General features: G+C 39.5%; 1 protein-coding gene across 1 annotated transcript in view; it reads right to left on the bottom strand.

Moving 5' to 3' along the window:
- Nucleotides 1-23388, bottom strand: part of ncanb (neurocan b) — a 191019-nt gene that overhangs the window by 40230 nt on the left and 127401 nt on the right. Inside the window, 1 exon segment of the mRNA XM_022192043.2 lies at nucleotides 4487-4600. Within this exon segment, the coding sequence (XP_022047735.2) occupies nucleotides 4487-4600 (114 nt within the window).

Here is a 23388-nt window from a genome sequence, read left to right on the forward strand (position 1 = left end):
ACTATTACTGACTCTCAGATGGGATCACCATGGTAACAGGCCGGAGGAAGCCTGCAACGGACCCGATCAACCCCTCCATCCAAGGCTATGAGCATCACAACGCATAGACCTGAGCGTGTACAAACACCTACGCGGCCGTGCACACTCACACTCAAGTACACCCGACAAATGAGTGGGAGAAAACCGGATCACTTTGGAGAGACAGGGACCAATTGGATGACATTTGAATGGATGGAAGCTCTGGCGGAACAAATGAGTTCATTTCTAGCGTTCACGTCGCAGTCCAGACCTCCCTCTGGATATCAAACTGAGATCACACTGAAACAGGAGAGCGACGCCTGTTGCGAATCGTACTTTGCACAGCTGAATCCTGTATTTTTGCGAGCGCAGAGCGGCGAGAGATAAAAGCAACAGGGAAAAAGCTAAAAAAGACACTTCAGATTTACACAGTCAGCCAAGAAGGCAGCAGGAAAAGAAATAGCAGGGAGGTAACACCCAGGTGAAACTACAAGTGCATGTGTTTGGGAAAGAGGAAGACCTGTTCTCTGGTCTGTACACATACAAATCCAAAGGCTTATAAAGTCCTAATTTGTGAGGCTCCTAAAGATTGATCAAGTGTTTCTATATCTCACAGTTTAATAACCAGCCCTGATTTAAAGAAGCTGTAAATTTTAATGGGACCTTTAAACTATTACTCATGTGTATGTCCAGTGGTTCCTTCTTTGCTTGTTTATTCATGATCCGCACCACAGGAGGCAAATGAATATTAAAGCGGCAATCACGACCACAGGGAAATTACAAAATGCAGTTACCAAAGTAACATTTGCCACAGTGAAAGATCAGAAGGATCAAAAGCTAATGAGAATCTGGAGGACAGTAAGATTAAAGGGGCACTTGAGCAGTTTAGTACTGCTCTTCCGTGAAGTGGCTGGACTTTCAAGAGGCAGTTTTGGAAAAAAAGAGAATGGCCGGAGCTGGACCAGCAAAGGACAAGATGCCCAGATCTTTACCTCTAGTGCAGGTCAAAATCACTTTATCTGACATTTCCTTTAATGCAGCTCAATAGCATGGCCAATTGCCCCATCTTTCCAAGTCCAAAGCTCTTTCTTCGTCATCAGTGATTAGCCCTGACTTTACAGAAGGATGGACAAAGCCTCCGTACTCTGACTGACCAGATGTAGGCTGCAGGTACTGGCTGCTTATTATAAAGCTAAGTTTTTTCATTCTGCTGTGTTTTTTCATTCTGTGTTTTGCTGCTTTCAAGAGCCACTTCACTACAGGAAACAGCAACAGCAACCTACTACACTGTTAAGTTTTGTCAAAGATTAGGATTGTGCGGTGAGGCAGTTTTTTTGGGGGGTGAATTATCCATTTTAATGACAATGCTCGTTTGCCTGCCTACAAAAGTTCCATCAAAACAATTTCACCTGTCGGTATTTTGTGGGAACGTCAAAGTTGCATAACTCCACCTTATATGACTGCATCTGGTTTAAAGAAAACCCAAAGAGACATTTTTCCCCCATAGCACACTGATAATGAAGACTAGCCAGACCATTATGTACAACAGAATGGACAGGATAAGTGAGACTACACTATCCGTGGCATCACCCATAGTTTTTCTGAAAAGTAGTTTTGTAGTTCAGGGAGAGGCTTCCTCGAACTCCCCAGCGAACCCAAAAATGAGTAAAGAAGTGAAGCCCTATTGGAGCTGAAGTGGACCATACAATTGCTGAGCCTTAAAATAAACATTTTTTATGAAGATATTTGTTAAATTTTAACTTGATATATCAAATGGTTAAAAAGAAGAGCCCGTCGACCCACTCTAAGCACATTTTTGTACACATTAAAACTGAAGGGTATGTTTAAATGCAACATCTGAAGAACTTTTAAAGATAAAAGCCTGAAATTTTTAATAGTATTTCTAGTCATGTCATTGATTCAGAATCTGCAATATTGGACAAGTTGATCAAGTACTCTCTGATTAAAATCTCTGAGTCAAAATCCGAAAACTATGTAGGCTGTCATGGAAATCTGACAATGCAAAAGTCAACTAGTGACATTTTCTGAACCACATGTATCTACATGTCACAATAATACAGAGCAAAACATATAGAATATTTTATAATGTGAAATACCACAAATATGAAAAATAAAAGGTTTTCATTGCATTTTTTAACCCGTGAAAAAGGTGCTGAAAGGTATAAATCAATCTAGAAATTCACAGATATCATTTTAATCCATAATTTCTAAATCCAAATAATGGTGAAATAAGCTATGGAGGCCAGAACCATTTTGTTTTTACCAGGCTTTAAACGTGTTTATTCTGCTGTAAATTTGGACATTTTAACATAGTGGTCTATGGGGGTTGACTTGTTTTAGAGTCAGTCCCAAGTGGCCGTTTGAGGAACTGCAGTTTTTGTATTACTTCAGTAGCAGCTATTGTAGCTTGAGCCTTTATCAGTCATCATATTTCTGTTAGAAATGTCAGAACTACTGTAGTTTCTACAGAATTTAAAACTTTCTGCTTTACTGTGCGTCACTGTCTTCACTTTCTCCACACTATATCGAATATTCTGCCGTCAGAGTCTCAAATCACACCAGGTCAGAGCTGTAAAACTCAGAGGGAGACAGACCCATGCATAAAAAAAGACAATCTCAACTCTACTGAGACATGAGGTCAAAGTTCAAGCTAGGCCAGCATAACTCGACTCTGCTCTGTTTAACTGAGCACAGTCTGAAAATCTAACCTTCTACCTCATTAAAGCTGTTCTCTCACTCTTTCCTAAAATGTCACCCTTCCTAAAACCTCACACTCTCTTTCGCTAGAGCTGTCTTCCTTGATTTTCATTTTTTAATTTTTAATTGTGCCATTTTAAACCACATATTTTAGGAAATGTACTTGTTGCATAATTCAGTCATTGCATTGCCGGTAAGAGAGAAAACTTTAAAATTCACACTTTCATTTGTTTCCATTCACAATCCTGCACCTTTATATCAAAGTCTGACTCCGTTGGCTGCCTTCAGACAAAACTGAGACGATTGTATCTCCAAATACCCCCCAATCTGTTTTTCTTTTCTTTTTTTTTTAACCAGTATTTGTTTAAAATGTTGTTAAATCAGCAACAAAAGTATGCCAAATCAGCTATTTCTAATTTCTCGCTGCAATTTATCAAGGAAATACTGACAGCAATCATGAAATTGCCTTAAAAATAAAGAAATAAACAAACATGAGATGAGTTTGAGACGAGTTTTAGACTTACAAATGGTGAGTTATAAGGCTTATTTGTGAATCTCATGCCACAACCAAAGGGGATTAATTCAGCTCTTCGTTTTATCGTATTATAATTATTTACTGCTTTAACTTAAAGAGAATCAGCTCAGATAGATAGATAGATAGATAGATAGATAGATAGATAGATAGATAGATAGATAGATAGATAGATAGATAGATAGATAGATAGATAGATAGATAGATAGATAGATAGATAGATAGATAGATAGATAGATAGATAGATAGATAGCTAGATAGCTAGATAGATAGCTAGATAGATAGATAGATAGATATAGATAGATAGATAGATAGATAGATAGATAGATAGCCAGATAGATAGATAGAAAGAATAAGAATTCATATGTCACTGTGCCTAATTTCAACCACACAATTAATAAAATAAATAAAAAACAGCTACAATTGACCAGCCGTTTCTCAAGCAATAAAAAGTAATAAAAAGAAGGTTTTAAATATCAATAAGCAGCTGGAGTCAAGCCAGAGATTCTGTATAAAAGATAATAAAAGGTCATAAAAATGGATAACACATAAAACAGATAAGACAATAGATTCTAAAAAGCTGTAAAACACTTCTAGCAGGTTCTTACATTAGAAAGTATAACAAGTTTTGTGTGTAATGGGGACATAAGATCTGGGTGAGAATCATATGAAGCTGAACTCTAATGTATACAGCAGCTGTGGGTATTTCCTCAGTGTTGTTTTACAGTGACCTGCTGGCCGTGTTTCCATGTAACATACAGTTTGTGAACAGCCCCCCATCTCACGTGGGAATTCCCATAATGAGCGACAAAAACCAGCTGGACGCAGGTGTTGTGTAAAAACCCCAGCACATTATTCCACAGGGCTTCTCTCTCCCACCTCCTCATCCTTCACCTCTTTGTCTGCACTCACATCCTCCCCCTTCCTCCTCCTCCGTCTCCATTTGTGCATCCTCATTAACTCCATCTTCCTAAATCTTGCTGTTTTCTCCACCTCTGTCTCCACGTCCGGCTTCTGCCACATCCTCATCCTCCCCCCTCTTTATCTCCTCTCCAGCATCCCGTCACCTCGCATTTCCACCTTCTTCGCCTGTCTCCCTTTGGAATTCATTTTGAGATCTCTTCATTCCACTCTGGACTGTGTCCTCCATCAGTCTACCGACCAACACACACCCCATTAACCAAAACAAGGAAGCAGCTTTTACTTCCACGTTTTTACCTTTCTCACAAGTAGCTCCGCCGTAGCTGGGCAGACAGAGGCACACAAAGGAGTTGATCTCGTCGATGCAGGTTCCTCCGTTCTGGCACGGATTCGACTGGCAGTCATCAATGTCTGGGGGGGGGGAGATAGGAAAAGAGGGGGTGAGTCGAGTTAGACAGAAACACACAGAGACTTTTCCAAAACAGCTACTTTTTAAACTACCTGCCACAGCTTGTTAAAGGAAAAAACCCTAAGAGATCAAACTTTGGGAGAGATTAGAGGTGTTTCAGAGAAAGTTATAATTAAGGCGAATTGATTGAACTTCATCAGCGAGCGGTTTGGGGATGCACTGAAGCGCATGATGCTAATTGCAATGTGTTTGCGGGACGTGCTGCAGTTCTGCTGTCAAACTCCAGCCACGAGAGTGAGGACGAGTTGGGAGGAAAGCAGGAAGAAAACGAGAGAAAAACACTCCGGTTACAGACGAGCTTTCATCAGAATGCACCTGGTAATTCGGCTTGTAGCGACAAAAAAATACACACAAATCCAGTTTAAAATGTGTTACAAGTGACCAAAAACACCGAGTACAGAATGCAGATGTGATCCCTTACATCAAATATTAAAAATCAAGTTTGCGAAGGCATGCAAATTCATATTTCGCCGAGGCGTCAGGGGTGAGAGTGCTCATTCTGTCGAGAAAACGGTAACTGTATTTTATTTTTTTTTCCCCTGCTGATCTGAGCCTGGGGGCAAAATCATTAAAACTGCAGCTGGTATCCCACAATCCTCTACCATCACAACAACTGAGCGAGTCTCCGGGGGCTCGGCAAGAGGTCATGAGAGGGGAGGGGAGGGGAGGTGGTGGCAAGCGTGAAAGAGTGAGGGGAAGATGCGGGGATGAAATAGGAATGGAAGAGGGAGAGGTGATGAAAACAAGGGTGGGTGAAGCAAGACGGCGGAGAGGTGATATGATTCTGTGAGACCGGGATGTTGGCAAGTTTCAGGGGTTGGATTACGGGGGCTTTGCAGGCAGACAGCATTTGGGGCGGAAGAGTGTGTTTGGATAAAACAGCATGACAGCTTCATTGCTGGTTCCCTGCTTTGGGCTGGCTAATATCAAAGGCTTGAATTTGATGCAGGAGGTAGAGACCCAGGCAGAGGAGCTGGAATGAGATGGTTGGTTTAGTGTATCGCGGGATATCCATGTAGAACTGTCTGTCTGGCTCATGACGGGGCGGAAGAAATAAAATACAACAAGAGAACAAAATAACAAAGCAGAGGCAGCCAGAGAGTAAACACATCCCTCCAGCATGGAAATGAGTTTTAAGTCTGCTTCAGATGATCTGACATCAAGTGGGTGGCGGGTCCAAATATTTTAGTGGAGGAAATAGCAAAAGGCTTAAATCCTCTTTGAACTCTAAGAGGCACAGTGATGTTGGAGATGAAGCTCAATTTACAATTCAGCATGTGGAAGCAGTTGCCAGTCTTCAGTGCTTCTGGAAGGAAGGTTAAATGTCAGCTGTGTTGTCTTGGATTGACTTTTTTGAACAGAAAGAGTGAAAAAGGAAAAAAAAAAATCAATGCATAAATTACCAGCATAACGGCACCACCTATAGGCTGCTGGATATAATCACATTAACTGCTGATTGCATGAGTTGCTTCACCAGTACAAACTCAGAGAAGACTTTCAAATTGGTAGGAAAAAGGAATTATATTCCAAAACGCTGCCATAAAAGCTAAATAAATAAATAAATAGACATAAAGCAGAGCTCAGATGGTGGAGAGACACGTGTTGGTGAAGGACACACTTAAACGTTCTGAGATGGACTTGCAAATTTATCACAAATCGCTGCAAACATGGCCACCTGAGTTCTCCTAATGAAAACCACAGGAGTTATGTTCTCCAAAAATGGCACTAAAAAAAGATTCTTTCACTGGTGCTGATGTAACGTCCCACTGAACAGGTGAAGCATCATACATTTTTATTGAGTTTTTGAGTTAGGCTGCATTGTGGGACTTCTAGGATTTCCAGTTCTGACAGCTGCAAATTTCAGTCTTCACTGCTTTTATTTTATTCTGTTTCTTAGAAGTCCTTCAAATATAACCATCTGAACCCCAAAACCGACAAAACCATGCTGCTTGAAGTCAAAGGTTGGAAAGGCATGGTTATGCTTTTATTTAAAAAAAAAGCCAAAATAACAGCATATAACAGAGCCAAAACACTGTAAAAACAGAAAAAGTTATTGGATTTTCAACCTTCTGAATGTCATTTAAATGTATGACATGCAGTTTTTTTTAAGCAAAATGAAGCAAAAATAAGCTTTAAAATGTAACAATTCATCGAAATCTTTTTTATTTGCATTTTTGATCTAAAAATTCACCAACAATACACTGTTTGCAGAAATTAGATCCGATGAAAAAAGAAAATACTGCTCTTATTGACACAACCATGATGCCATGACTGACTCACTTGAAACAAGAAGAAACATGACAAAAAAATGTGGTAATTTTTGTCATTATAATGTAAGTAACAAAAAAAACAACAGTATGTAGAGTCAATTCCACACCTGCGGGTACTTTGTTGTAGGTGCTGATTTTTGATTTTAAATATTTTTGTAAAATTAATAATCCCACAAAATGCATTTTTAATATTACTCTCTACTTCTAGCCGTAGTTGTGCTGTTTCCATAGAGGTGCAATACTTTTCATTGCAGTGAAAAATCAGTCAACTATGAGTAAAAATATGACAGAACCAAAAAAACATTAAGAAATTAGTTGGGGCTCAGAGCGGTTTAGAGGTGCAACATTAAACAACTGCAAACTGAAGAGATGTTGCAATAAATATCATGAACTTTTTACACCATTACTGAGTAGTTTAAGTTCGAAAAGGTCACCACTAGTTGTGAAAATCAATAATACAAGTCTAGGTACTTGATCATGCAATGTTTCACAGTAAATAGGCACACAGTGCTACTGGAGTTGAATAAAATGGTGTTGATGTTATATAGAAATGTGTTTATGACCATACAAGAGTACAACATTTCTAATAATCATATCTTTTTCTTATTTACTTGCTTCTTAAATTGCAAGTAAATGTGGTGCACGGGTACAGCTTAACACAAAACTGAATAATGTGACCTAAAAGTATTCATATACAATATGAACACATGAATACAGATCCCTGAATGAACCTTTGAAAAAGTCCATGTAAATGAAAGCCATTAAGAATGATAGGCAGAATATATCCCCCCTTCTACGCTCACTATGAACCAACAGAGGAGCAGGTTGGCGGTACAGCTGTTCAAATAGATAAAAAAATAATACAAGCCAGCATCTGGTGTCATTAAGCTGCAACACGGAGGTATAAGCCAAGGAGTCGAGGAACCCCTTGGATTTTAGGAGCACAGGGGTCAATAAAGCAGAGCTCTGAACATCCGCTATTAGTGGTATTAGTACAGCAGAGCTGCAGATATTATCTGAGATGAGAGCCAACAGAGAGACTCTGTAGATATTAGTGGCTTCATCTCGTCAAGTTCACAGAAATCTGAAGAGATTCAAGCACTATCATGACTAATACACATTCATCAAACCAATTCTCACAGTTCCAACCAAAACATGCCTTTAAAACTGTAGGCAAAAAGAATATCACCCATCAATGTAGTTTCAGGAGACGAGCATTTTCATTTTCACATGGGCAATTTTCTGGCCCTGAGGGAAAGTTACAAATTATTTGATTAGATTTTCTCTGTGACTTTAATGAGATGGAGCCCTGGATTAACAGCTGAGGACCAACACAGCAGCTTTGGATTTGGGCAGATTAGACTTCACTTGTGTTTGCAGCCAGAAAAATGTCTCACTGACATCTTCAATAACAAAAATTAACGGATCCTTATCAAAAAATGATCATATTCTGGTTTAAAATAATAAACAAAAAACTTGTTAATAACTCTATGGACCTTGGAAATGCAGCATTGATGGGGCATTAATAAACAACAGCCACCTGGAACAATCAGAATAAGACTGATTAAAAATGGTCCAACTATCAGTGTCCTCCAGACTTTGGATGGCTCAGTGGAATGAATGTTTAATTAAAAAATCCTTAAAATTACAAAGTAGCTCTTACTTTATCTTCTTTCTCATTCAAAGCCAGAGTCTATAAATGCACCATTTTAAAAATTTTTTGTTATTAACTACTACACACAAGATTCCCTTTACTTTTAAATCTTTTCTCAGTGTACGAGAACTGGAGGCTTTAAGTTTTAAGAGTGAGTTTGCTGAGTTGCCAACTTGGCTGTCATTGACTGCTTGTACTGTCCAAGCTCCAACCTCCGGGGTTGAAAAAGGAAGCCAACGCTGAAGTAGAAGAAACTTGCAGTTCCTTCAGGGGGCATTTGAGGCTGGCTCCGAAGGCGAGTCGATCCCCACAGAGCTCCATTAAAATGTCCAACTTTACAGCAGAAATAAACATGTTTACAACCTGGTAGAAGACACGGTTTTGGTCTCTTTAGCTGATTTCTCTGTTTGTGACAACTCAACAAGGAGTGTCTTGTTTAATTTAAATTGTATTAATGCTTAAAATTATGGGTAGTTAAAGGTATGGAGGCTTTGAGTCAAATTCTGTACATTATCTTGCACATGGAAGGGGATTCTAATGTAATTCCAAATCTAAACCGTGTTACTATAATTTGATACTACCATGAAAATTCATTGTTCCTACAAGGTATTGGTTTTCAATTTTCTTTCGACCAAGGACCCCTTACAAAATAGAAAATATACCATGGACTCGATAATAGTCGTCTCGGAATTATTTGATGAGGCCTGTTTTTTCACACTTCAATACAGTAAAAATGGATTTATATGATATCCAACATATGTGAAAAATACCCGTCATCTCAACTTAATATAACCACAAAACAATGGAATCTATTCAATCAGTCGCACATAGCAGTGAACCATCAACACATGATTGGTCGCACCTCCGAACCCTATTTGTTTGATACAGCATTTATTAACTACTATTGATTGTTAATGAATCGTTGTCTTAGTTTGAGTTATATAGTATCATAGTATATTTTCAACTCAACTTTATTTGTATGGCGCCAGTTCCAAACATGTCATCTCATAGGCGTAGGCCCCAAATCAGTCTAATAATCATTATGCACTAGCACAAATGCATCTAATTTTAACTTGCACACTGTCAAAAAAATGGTTGTATACGTGACCAAATATGATATCTATAATAGTCTGTGGACCTCCGTTTGACCAACACTGCTCTGCGGTGTCCAACTTCCTCTCGTCAAACTCTGTGACGAGCGCCACAGTGCCTATCCACTCAGACTCCACTTCACTTCCACTCTCCCCCGGCTGACCTAATGAGACGACCGTCCAACTTAAGCAGGTGGCAGCGTTCGTGTGCGACTGTATTTGTGCATTTGTTTGTGTGTCCGTCACTCTCTGGCTCGCTCCCCAGTACAACCAAATCAGGCCCGGGCACTCGTACCGTCTCCAGGGAGCCGAGGACAGCAGCGCTCCACTTATCTACTGGCGGAGTAACGGATGGGGGGATAAACAGGTGCCAGGAACTGTGGTCATTTCTGGTTGCAGCTAAAACACCGGAGATCCAACCAGCTTTCCTTTGAGCCAACATTATCAATTTGGGTCCATCGGGGGAGGCAGCAAATGACTGTGAGAAGTTGATGTCGTAGTGCAATGACAAGCATGGAATTGAGGTTTAAATGCATAGTTTGGATGGGAATGTTTGATTGCAAGATAAATATGTAACCTGCTCTTGTTGTTTATACCTGAGCAGAGCTGCTGGGTTCAAGGACGGAGGATGGGGAAATGAGGGGAAAGAGGAAACTGGGGGTGGTGTCGATTGACAGAATATCTGCAGGCTTTCTGCAGGCATGTGTTGAAACCGTGGTATGAATAATTGAAAAGGGACGGCGAAAGAGATAGAGAGACCCAGAGCAGGAAGGAGACAGACAGTTAACAGAAATGGGGAGGCAGAAGGCCCTGAGCCGGCCTTTCCATGTCCCCATTTGGGATCATTTGTCAGCTCAATAAATTACATTAAATTCCTATTACCTGTTTACATGTCCAGTGCTACCCAGCTCCAGATCAACTCCATCACCTGCCTGCTCGTACCTCTAGTTCTTGTCTTTTTTGCCCTCTTCGGAGGGTGCTTTTCTATTTTCAAACAGTGAGATTTATGCTTTCAATACTTGTCCCAGCCAGGGCATTTGTGAAAGCTGAGGCTGAATTAAAAAAGTAAACAGCTCTTTCTCCATCGTTTAAATGAGACTTCAGCCTCAATCAGCAGTTTCATGGTTATGAATCCTTGTGGGTTCAACCAGGAGGAGTCCGGCAGAGAGAAAGTCCACTCAGTGGGTAATAAAGGTTTGGACAGATTGATCGATATTTCAGCCAAGGACTGGCATGCATTAAAACATGGTATATTATTTCCATTGTCTTTTAACTATGCTGTAAAAAGTACACTACAGTTAGAGGATGTAATGTTTTTATTCGGGATTGATTTCTGAAACAGATAAACTCTTTAAACTCTACAAAGCACAAACACTACAAACTGGATATTTTACATTGTACTTATAATGAGGAAGTGAAGAATATCCTGTGCTCAGATAATGAGGCAGGATCTATAGAAGTGTCTCAATTTTTAGAGGATTTAAGAGGCTTCTTGATCTCCAAATAGAGGATATTCAGCCTGAGTCACACATTAGGTTTGCAGTAGTCTATAGATTAATTAAAAGCTCACATTAGACACAAATGACAACATAAAAGCACGGCTCACTACATCTGATGCTGCTAGTAATTTCTAATATCTATCTAATAACAGTAGATTCTCTTCGTCGTATTACGGCATCAATGGAGAAACATGAGGAACATTTTTGTCTGAGTCAAAATCTAAACTTCTTCATTAAGTCACAACAAGGAAAGATCAATACATTCTGGTATGACACTGAGGATTATAAAGATGTCCTGTGAGGGACAAAAGCTGTGATTATTCCTGCCTGTCACAGAGATTTCTGAAGACCAAACTTCTCAGTATGAGCGATGGGCTCCTACGTGAACATCATTTTCTGCCAGTGTTTTGGTTATTTCCTATGAGAGAGATCTGTGTTTCATTTCAGTGGTGATCGAATCAATCAAAACTGAGCAACGCCTCAAATTAGAATGCACAGATACTGTAGTTGTTCGGATCAAAGTTTTTCAGCTTTGACACCAACAAACATATTGTTTCTGTGGATTGTTTCTGAGGTTTAACGTCAGTTTTTGCTGCAGTAATGCGGAAATACACAGAAAATTAAAACCAATGACAGGTGAAGAGAACAACATTGATTATCTTGTTAGAATGACACCTGTCAACGGGTCGGATGTATCAGGCAGCAAGAAAAGAGTCAGTTTTTGACATTGATGTGTCGGAAACAGAAAAAAATGACAAGTGACAGGAGATAAGGGACTTTAATGAAGGTTAAATTGTGGGTCTGAGCATCACCTTAACAGCAGGTCTTCTGAATGAATCCCAATGCTCTCTAAAAACCAAAGAACACAACAGTTTGCGTCAATCTTTTTGAATTATGACAACTTTTACAATGAGTTTGGGGAATTAGCCTTTCCCCTGTGATCAAAGGTCCTTTTAGCTACTACTTAAATAATAAATGGTAGCATAAACACAAGTTTTTAAGATGAATTGCTCATAAAAACAAACTGGTTAATTTTGCCTTTTTCATTCAAAATTAGCATAATTGCAAACACAAGTTTTTAAAATCAACAACTGTTTTAAAATGAAACTGCCTCAATTATAGTTTCTTTAGTAACTTTTCATGTTTTTGTCTATTTAGCGTTTAGAATATCAATTAATTCAGCAAACATAATCATTAGGCAACTAACCTTTTTTATTTTAAACTGCAATTGTGTATTTGAATGGATATATTTGAACGTCACCTTGAAATGTGGAAATGAGTTTCAATTAGACACATAATTAGGTTGATGCCACATCATTATGTCAACACAACTCATCAAAATAATGGTTGCAATTTAAAATGTTTATCCAAATCAATAACTTAGATTTTTTTCTTGCAACATTTAATTAATGTGAGAATAGGTATGCTGAATTACTTTTCAGAGTGGCTGCAGTGGTTAGTACCGGCCAAAAGTGGTCCAAGAAAGGACAACCAGTGAACCAGGGACAGATGCATGCTCAGTGCTCGTTGATGCATGTGGGGAGCAAAAGCTGGTCCATGCAACTGCAGCACAAATTGCTAAAATTTATGAGAGAAAGGTTTCAGACCACCAATCAGAGTGTCTATGATGACCCCTGTCCACGGCTAAAAATATCTACAATGGGCCCATGAGATTCGGAATTGGTTGAATTGGCAATGGAGGAATGAAAGAAGGTGTTTTGGTTGAAGAAATCGTGCTTTCTTTTACATCATGAGGACTGTTGAGAGCAGCAGGGCGCTCTATGGAAAGGAAGAAAGCAGCAGAGGCAGTGTGATGCTCTGGGCAAAGTACTGCTAGGAAACCTTGGGTTTTGGGATTCACGTGGATGCTGCTTAGACTTAGCCTAGCCGCGCTAGACAACCCACGGCAACGAATTTAATTCTCTGCCAGGGTGGGTCTAGTTACCCTCCATAAGGCTTGAGGTTGGATGCTCCTAAAACTGGCCGGACGAATCACCATGAAGCGTAGAGTCAGAAGGCGGGCGTAACTAAGTGACGACAGAGGCGCGACGATTCTGACAGAAACAACCGGAAACAACTAGCCTAGCCTAGACAACCCACGGCAACGAATTTAATTCTCTGCCAGGGTCGACAACAAAAACGACAACAGTCGTTGAGCTCCATTAGCACCGACCCTGAATAATCTTTCTGTTAACATGTCTGTAATATACTTGAGCTTCACCCATTGACTGTATAAATAAGGCTTCACCGAACTACCGCATCCTCTGATTTCCGGCGCTCTAGGAGCCTATTCGTTGCGCTGATTGGTTGTATACTTACCCAATTGCTGCAGAGTGATTTGATAGACAACCTTTAAGCCCGCCTCCCTCCCTGTCGAGCGTGCCGAGACCCTTGCGTCTTCAGAGCATGGGTCTAGCGCGACTAGGCTAGCTAAGACTCTTACCACCAACCTAAACACTGTTATAGACCACACAGACCTCTTAATGGCAACGGTATTGACAGCAGTGGTCAGGATGATGTCTTCAAACTCACCAGATGTCAATCCAAGCATGTGTGGGATGTGTTGGAAAAACAAGTCCAATCCATGGAGATCCGACCTCCATCTTCCAGGACTTAAGGGACCTGCTGCTAAAATGTTGGTGGCTGATACCACAAGACACCTTCAGAGGTCTTGTGGAGTTCATGCCTCAATGGATCAGATGTGTTTTGGCGGAACAATAGTAGGCAGGAGGTTTGCCTGCTGTGGATAATTGGTATCCTTAAAAATGTGTTAGTGGAGTGGTATATGTGTTTATAAGTGCAGCACAGATATTCCACTGACAACATCCAACCAAATCCTCTCTTCTCAAAGGTATGAATTACCAGTCAAAGTGTGATTTTGTGCCATGTTCTGGCTTTTCTTGTTGCTGATTCATTTCAGGTGTAAATTGGAGCTATTTAGATTCATGCATTCTGTAACATCTGTTGCAATATATTTGGATAACAGTTTTTTCTTTTCTTCCTGCCTTCTTTCAGTGTCACACCTTTTTTTGTCTGCTAACAGAGGATGAGTTTAGAGAGTGTTTTTCAAATAAATCCAAGATCTTTCAGAAAGTCATTATCACCTATCACAACAGCAGAGGATATAATCTTGGCTTAATATGTTCTACATGTTGTAATATTCAAAAGAACGTCATTCATTTTTTATATTTTTAAATGTTTTAAAAATGTGATACTGGGACAGTGAAATTAGGTCAGAAGCCCAGAGAGAGTTCCACACAGACAACATGATGCTACTTGTGTAGGTATTTGCTGCACAGAGAAAACCTTTTTTTTTTTTTTTTTTTTAAATCCACTGATGAAATCCACAGTTTAGTTGTCTATTCTCTTCTGTCTGCCCATACTCATTAAACTAACCGAATTGAGTACTTTTGGTCGTCTTTTTTGATTGTGTGGCAACACGTATCCTGCTTTCAGCTCCAAACACACATAAATATTCACCCACTATATCAAATAAAAGGAGATGTCAAAAAAAAGCATGCGAGATATTTTTTGCCTACCGTTTGTTGGCTTTGACACAAAAATAGCTGCAATTTCCTCTGAGCCAGTCTTAAATTTCACTCGAAAATGGTTTTGAGTAATGTCTGATCCTGTGTTTAGGTATTTTGCTGCATCTTGAGACCACTGAAGAGGGAAGTAAAGATCCCGGATGCCCATTCTGAATGTCAAAAATGACTGCAAACATCTGCTGAGAGGGTCAAGATTGCAGTCATTTACTTGTCAACCCAAGGACTGTTTGAAAAAGCTGTGAATCCTAGTACTGCGACAATGTGTTTTCTCTTTTTTTGTCCAAAAGCTATTTAACATTTGAGGTCAAATGTTGAAGAAGCGACAATCCTGTTTCTGCAAAATGTCTCAGGCGTAATTGCTTTGGTCAACTGTGAATAACCCGAACAAAAAAAGAGTTTCATTAAGTGAAGAGGACAGCAAGAAAGAGAAAAGTTGAAGAGGGAGTTAGAGCGAAATAAAGGCTTTAATGAGAGAAAATTGAACATTCAGACAATGAATGAATAGATAACAAAAATTAAAGACATTATTGTACGTGCATTTGCAGCACGAAGCGTTTCCGTGCGTCATTATCGTGCTGATTCATTATGTAAATACACATGTACACACGCCACAAAAGCAGAGGGTGGCAGGTGATTAAAGAAAATCTCATTATGCGTCGCATTCATCTGCACCAATCTTCTGTTGGTGGCAGGCGTGGACATTTGAAAGCCAGTTTGTCCTAACAGAGTCGGAAAAAGCACATTTTTCTGTGTGGACTAAATGCCAGGCGTACAGATCAAACAGCAGACTGATCAATTACACAGCAAACCTTTGAACCAGTAAATGCCACCCGAAGACTTCACTTCTGACAGGGTGGTGCAGAGGGCACGAAGAAACAAAATTAATACCACAGACAGAAGTTTTCTTTTGGCGGCCATTTGAAGGAAAATGCAGATTCATGCGAGCACACACTAACACAGTCCCAATCATCCCATCTCTGGCACATATCCGAGCAGAAACACACTCCTCCAAACATACTGGGTGCCTCCTTATCAGCCTATAGCAGTGACAGATCTGGTCACCCTTTTTACGTTCCCCTAATTGCCTCCGAACCACAGCTGACATTATGTAAAAATAAATTGACATGACATCCTGCAAAATGGAGGCTTTGAAATGGAAATGTTTTGCCACACAAAGGTTTTCACTGAAAGGCTTTTTGTGTTTGTCGTCTTTCATAGTGCCAGACCCAGAATGATTGACTAACTTTAGCTTGCTGAGGGGCATTGACATTTCCATGCCCTTCTACAAAGATGGATACCTTTCTATTGAACTGCTGCTCGTCCAAACAGCATGACCACTCAATGGACCATGTTGCGTTGTGTCAATACCTATAATGCTGGCAAGCGTTGTGTACGGCATTAATGAGTGAAAAATACATTTTTTAGGTGTTTTTTTAATGTATACACCAGGTTGTGTAAGGATTGTGTGTGTGCATGGTACTGAATTACTGAATGCCTGGATTCTTGTGTGTATGATGGAGTTTATAGACTCGATATCCACAGCTGCAAGCACAGACTTCTGTTTCATAACATATGTGAGTGCCAAGAGAAAGTGGCTTTCTTGCCTTCTAACTCTCTTTGCCTCATACAAGAACATCAACAACTTCAAGCTGCTTAAGTTAATATTTTATATTAGAAATGGATTAAAAAACTGCAACGAGTGTGAATGCTGCTGCTTGTAGTGGTGAACATACAGAAAATAATCATCTGGGGTAAATACTCAGGGCATCATTACGTTATCTGGCTTCACTAAATCTAAAAACGAAAACATTGATTCGTTAAGTCAATCGAAGTCTTCTGAATCTACTTATGAGATAAGATGAGTATTAAAGACGGTGGTTTTGGCACCAGATCGCAAACATGGAAACAACTAAGGCTACGTTCACACTGCAGGCTCAAGTGACCCAAATCCGATTTTTTTGCCCCTATGCAAACTGTATCTGATCTTTTCAAGACTGTCTGAACGACACAGATCCGATTTTTTCAAATGCGACCCAGGCCACTTGGATATGTGGTCCTAATTCCGATAGGTATCGGATCTTTTGCAATGTGACTTCAGTCTGAACGGCCAGGTCACATTTATCCAACCTATACGTCATTAGTACACGATAGACGTGTGTCTTGCCGTGAGAGTGTTAAAAAGAGGCGCTCACATATGTACGTAAAGGTCGCCCTTGTCATTCGAAAATTCTGAATGAAGTCCGCATCTGTGAAGCCTCTCACATCACTATCTCACCACTCCTGGCTGCGACTCTGCACCCACACAGTTCTCTGGACAGACGTTGCTGCCACTGCCCCACAAAACGCCAGGGCCAAAATCCTGGCTCTCTTCCTTCTTGACCTTCTCCTTAAAACGATTAAGTTATATATATGCTGGCTCCGGCTGGACAACAACTTTAAAATGGCCAGACATGCTCTGCTGTTAGCGTCCATGTTTACATCCGTAAACACTGAACACTCTCTCTGCGTGTGTCATTGTTGTGTCCTCTTCTGCACATGCGGGACACTTTTGGGTCGTGTGAGGTTCACACAGGAGATCACATTCAAGTCGCATTTAATTGGCAATGTGAACGAACTCGCAAAAAAATCGGATTTCACAAAAAAATCGGAATTGAGCATTAAGCCCTCCAGTGTGAACGTAGCCTAAAGTTCACAAGAAAAACAAACTATAATCTTAAATTTATATAAGAAATGAAATTATGTAATAGGCCAACAGACAGACGCTGCAGTCAAAGCCAGCTAGGAAAGTTGCTAGAACATTGCTGACTGTATGAAGGTGTAAGATAATAGGCTTAACAACAACAGGCGGCGGTGATTCAACTCCTTAAAAGTAATTTCTGTGAACCAAGGTTACATATTTACAAGTTATTTCCATGAAAATCACTTCTTTCTGCTTCAAAATGCCTCAGACATAACTCTACACTGCTAATCTACGTCTAGAATATGCAGATCTAAGAAGTCCCCATCTCTTTCCACACACACTCGCTGCAGCTTGAGCACACCAACTCACCTACATCTCTGCTCAAACACTGTGAAAGTGCTCTACACTGCACAATGACAAGTTGGAGTACGTCAACCAACCTGTTTTTTACCAAAACGTTAACAGGACTGATTCCTTAGATCGGTTACGTTTAAAACCTAAGTTTAACTGTCTCTGCATTTTAAAGGTGGAAATGCTCAACTATTGCCCTTTTCACTCCTTATGTGTCTTGTAGGATATATGTGTATCTATAAAAAACCCATATGAACAGCTTAAGAGGATGAACAGCTTTACTTTGATCAGTCTTGTTAGCATGCAAAGACAAATAGGCCTCAAACTGGTAAGTAGAATTACTTGCAAATCTTGTAAGGTCAACTGGTACCCAAGGACTTAATGCTTAATTAGACTCTGTTATAGAATGATATTGCTATACAAAGGCGTATAAACCATGAAATTAAATAGCTTAGAAATAGCGCAGCTCTAAAAAGTCCTGCCCTCTTCTTGCTTTTGTCCTGTGATGAAATTTTCCAAGATAGCTGATTGGTCAGTAGAAGGTGCCTCATACATGTCCGCTTGCTATCTTGAACATAATAGTAATAATAACTTCATTTGTATAACACCTTTAAGAAAAACATTCACAAAATGCTTTTAGAATGGATAGCTAATTAAAAGCTGTTTAAAAGGATGACATCACAAAAGGGGTTAAGAGAAAAGCTGAAGAGAAAATAAAAGACAGAAATAGATTAAGATCGGGAGGTTAGAAAGAGGGACTACAAGCTGTGAAAATTTGAAAAGGGATAAAAAGGCAGAGTGATAAAAGAGAAATAAAAGAGAACTCTACTGGAAGACCAGTCTATAAAAATAGGCTTTAAGAAGAGATTTGAAAGAAGTCACTGATTCGGCGAGCCTTATCACCTCAGGCAGGTCGTTCCAAAGTCGAGGGTCCCTGATAGGGAAGGCCCGGTTGAAATCATCAACATAACCTGCTCTGGAGCAAGTAAGGTGTGCAACATTATCATAGTCATGTAAAAAAGCAAATCATTGCCGTAAGCTAACCTTAAATCCTGCTTCGTAGTATAGATCTCAGCCCCGCAGATTCCCTAAGTGTTTAAGAGTCTTTCAGTGCTGCTACATCTACCGAACTCTACCCAGTCCCACACAAACGACAAAAGACAAAGATAGCAAGTAGCTGGTGAATACAGAGGAGCATTTGGTAGCTAAGAAACCAGATATTTCCCCAAGGAGATGGTAGGGATCAAAAAAGAAAGTTACGAACTACTGTAGCTCAGACAAAAGTGACGGGTGGGGAGTTCACACCAGAGATATATTTAAATCAAATGAAATGTATTAAAACTATGAAACAACGGAGTGTGGAAGCCTGTAATATCAGAAGTGTAAGCAGCATGGAGGTGCTGAAGGAGCAAACGCAGAAGAAGGTTGAGAGAGTGAACACATGCCAGCTTCTTTAGCCTGGAAGGCCCAGGTGAGCTGCATTAACTGATGACCCTCCAATGTCAGCCAATTGCCCCATCAGGTTTATTCTGAGATTGCCTTCAAGATAGCGGGAAGGGCAAGGGAGTGAATGCTGCAGTTACTCACCAGATGGCCAGAAACACGACTCTGTATCTGCTTGACGTCATGTTTTACCAACATGTTCACTACAGTAAGCCGGTAACACCCACAGCTTCCTTCAGCACTATGACCCAGTGGCACCATGAAGCCACTTGAAGGTGAAGAAGTGGAAAACCAAGCCAGAAAAACACTGAAATAACAGCAGTGTGACAGTGGTGGAAAGCATAGCAGCAGCAGCAGACATGTTAAGCTGACCACTAATATTACTGTGACATCTTTCTGCACCAGTTTATCCCCGCATTCGCAAAATGTCCTCCGCCTATAAAATCTGTTAAACCACAGCGTTTGGGCATGAGTTGCCTTCCAGCTGTGTACATATTTACCACCCATGCACGACAATAGAAAAAAGTGACATTGCGAACGTTTCTTCAGCAAAAATACAGGAATTTTTACTTGAAAGGCTTAATTTCAAAAGAATTAATGATACTAGAATACCTGGGGTCATTTTATGAAATCATTAAATTCCAGTGTTTAAAAATTCACATTATCAGTCCAGGGATCCAGAGCTCAGATTATCAACCTGACAGTCTGAATTCTTCATCTTTCCTCAGCCTCATTAGCGGTGTGTCCTTCCGTTTGAAATTAATGTGCCTTTAACAACAAATTGCTTATAAAGCTAACATTAATATAACGGATTCAACTTAAAAAAAACTGTTATAGTCCAGCACACTTGTTCAGTAAAAGAAATACGCCGAAGAAACGAGCCACTGGTTAACTGGTTCAGAGCAGCAGCCTTCACCATGTTCACCTCACTGTCTGTTGTTATACAGATTTAATGTCTCTCATCTGAGCCAATGCTTCTTTTTAATCCAGTTATGATGTCCTCACTTGCATGGCCCCTCTAGGGAAAATGCATTTTGCAAACTTTTCAGGTGTTAGTCCTCATTAAAAAAGTGGATGGTCGGATTTATGTCGAACTCCAATGTCTAGCTGGACCAAAAGTCCGATGCAGCGCCGTAACATTCAACTTGTGACAGCTCTGTCTCAACTTTGGCCTGCATTTTTAATTGGGACCTTGTCTTTCACCAATGGAAAAGTCAGTGATTTCTCTGTCCAATTTGGATCTTTCTAATATGATGTAAGACTGGCAAAAGTATTCCAAATAGTTTCAGATCTTTCTCATTCATCACGCAGAGCTTTTTAGTGATAATTGAAATGGGTACTAAAACTAAAGGTAAAAGTAATTAGTTGTGTTGTTTTATGTAGTGCTAACAACTTCCAGAAGCTGCTGACAAAGTAGCTGTTTTTGATCAACTTCCTCCTTTCAGTAGCTGAAGTATTTCTATACGCCTGATGCTGCATTTCTTTTTGCAACCAGATCTGGATTAGGCTGGATAAATTTATCCCACAATGATTTGTGCTTTTAAAGCTGAATTTCACTTACGGATGCATGAAACCACTGACAGTTGACTTAAAATTACTTTTTAATTTGCATATTTCATTTGTTACTGAGTTTGCACATACACGCTGATCAGCCACATGAAAACAAGTGAAATGAATTGATAATCTCATTACAATGCAGTGGTTAGCTGGGAAATCTTAGATCCTGACATTGATGTTGATGTTACTTTGACATGTACCACTCATATTATGGCAATGGCACTCACCAACAGCCTTCCTCAGCAGGGCAATAACCCCTAACACCTTAAAAACAGCTTTGGAGAGACTGAAAGAATACAAGAAAAAGCCCAAAATATTGACCTGTCTTCCAAACTTTCCACATTTCCCCAGAACCTGCTACCAACATCCTGGTGCCAGACACAAAAGGACACCCCCAGAGGTGCCGTTTCCATGTCCTGATGAGCCAGCGCTGTTTATTTATTTTGCACAAGGGGGACCTTCATCAATATTAGCAGGAAGAGTTTAAAGCTGTAGTTGATTTTTGTGTTTGTAATTCCAGAGAAACCGAGAGAAAGGAGGAAGCAAAGAGAACCCTTCTTCCAATACAGCTGAATTTAAAACATAGTTGCTTTATTTGACATATTTTTCTGTGTCTGTGGTCAGACCTCCGACGCAGTGTGAAATTTGGACATTTCGGTTCTAAAATATTACCCTCACCAGCAGCCATTACCGAGCTGCTGTGCTGCATCTGTCCTGTGAGATTAGCCATGCTGACGTTTAAAATGAGCGATCACAGGGAGAATTTCCTCTGCTGAACTTCCAAATCCCAGGAAAGCAGACTCGAGCTCTGGCGCAGCTCAGCAGAGAGTAGATTTGGGACTAAGAACAGGTGGTAACTTTAAGCTTTTAGTGGTGTACTTACCATATTTAATGCACTTAAAATTCTTTGATTGGAACATGAGGGGTTCAGGAACAAAAACAGCTGAGGAGATATGAAAGAAGGGCGACATTGGTTTCTAGCACATAATAACTGAAGCATTATTGCAGGTTTGGTATAGAATTATGATTAGGAACATTGCATTCCTGTACTGCATATATAATCTAAATTTTAGATAAGAAAAGGCCAAATGAAAAAAAGACATACTGCAAGAATATGCTGGATTTTCAATGGTAAAACTATTGAGTCACATATAATAAACTGAATATTTCTCCTTATCAAATAGCAGTCTCTCACAAGGCTGGAGATATATGATTGACTTCTATATATTGCATCCAAGTAAGCAAATTAAAATTAAGCAGCCAATACAACAAAGCAGAGCCACAGAGGAGAAAAAGTGACTGCAGCCAGGCAGAGACAAGTAAGTAAAATATGTTAAGCTCATGAAAGTGTATGTATGCGATATGATGAAGTTTGCTCAGGTGTAGAAGCTCCAGAGCTGCTACTTGCGGGGAAATGATTTTGTCACTTGCCGTTGCCAAGTTCAAGAATAAACTTTGAGTCTGAACTTTTAAGCCAGTATGAGTGAGAGGTTCTGCTAGTGCTGGAGAACGAAAATTGAAATCTGACAACTGGAAAAAAGTCCTTCTGCTGGTAGAGATCATCAGACGGAAGGGGAAACGCAACAGCAGCTAATAGCTATGTTGTTGTAACTATTTCAGTGTTTAATAATGCACAGTATTACATTGCTAAATAAAACACTAAAAAAATAAACAGTTTTAATTTAGCTTTATTTTTATATGAGATGATGTATATTCATTTGACTTTTTAATTAACAGATAAACCAAGAGATGATATCTAACAATTAGGACTGTATTTTGACAGATTATTAATACTTCTAAACACTAAACACTGATGAAAACACATTAATTCAACATTTTTGTTGTGAAAACGTATTTATGCAAGATATCTCTCATTTGACAAAGAAATTTAAAATTAGAAATCCAATATTTCTTTTTCTGTTAATTGTCACTGACTGTGTTTGATTTTTACAAAATATTTTAACAGTATTAGATTTGACTTTAACAGTTTCATCTACCGAAATTAAAAGGATATGATTTAGAAATTTTTCAAAAAAAAGTTTTAAAATATTCAGGGGTAGAAATGTTATTTTACATCAAACATGAAGATTTACAGACTAATTTTGTAATTTCATTGATTTTGTAATACATTTCAAAAAACAAAATTAGGTTGGTTTTTGTTGTTTGTTTGCTTTTTTACAGTGTACACACGTGGACAAAATTGTTGGTACCCCTCAGTTAAAGAAGGAAAAACCCACATTTCTCACTGAAATCACTTGAAACTCACAAAAGTAACAATAAATAAAAATTTATTGAAAATTAAATAATCAAAATCAGCCATCACTTTTGAATTGTTGATTAACATAATTATTTAAAAAAACAAACTAATGAAATAGGGCTGGACAAAAATGATGGTACCCATAACTTAATATTTTGTTGCACAACCTTTTGAGGCAATCACTGCAATTAAACGATTTCTGTATTTGTCAATGAGCGTTCTGCAGCTGTCAACAGGTATTTTGGCCCACTCCTCATGAGCAAACAGCTCCAGTTGTCTCAGGTTTGATGGGTGTCTTCTCCAAATGGCATGTTTCAGCTCCTTCCACATATGTTCAATGGGATTCAGATCTGGGCTCATAGAAGGCCACTTTAGAATAG

Source organism: Acanthochromis polyacanthus, chromosome 4 (genome assembly GCF_021347895.1).
Source record: "Acanthochromis polyacanthus isolate Apoly-LR-REF ecotype Palm Island chromosome 4, KAUST_Apoly_ChrSc, whole genome shotgun sequence".
NCBI classification, from domain to species: Eukaryota; Metazoa; Chordata; class Actinopteri; family Pomacentridae; genus Acanthochromis; species Acanthochromis polyacanthus.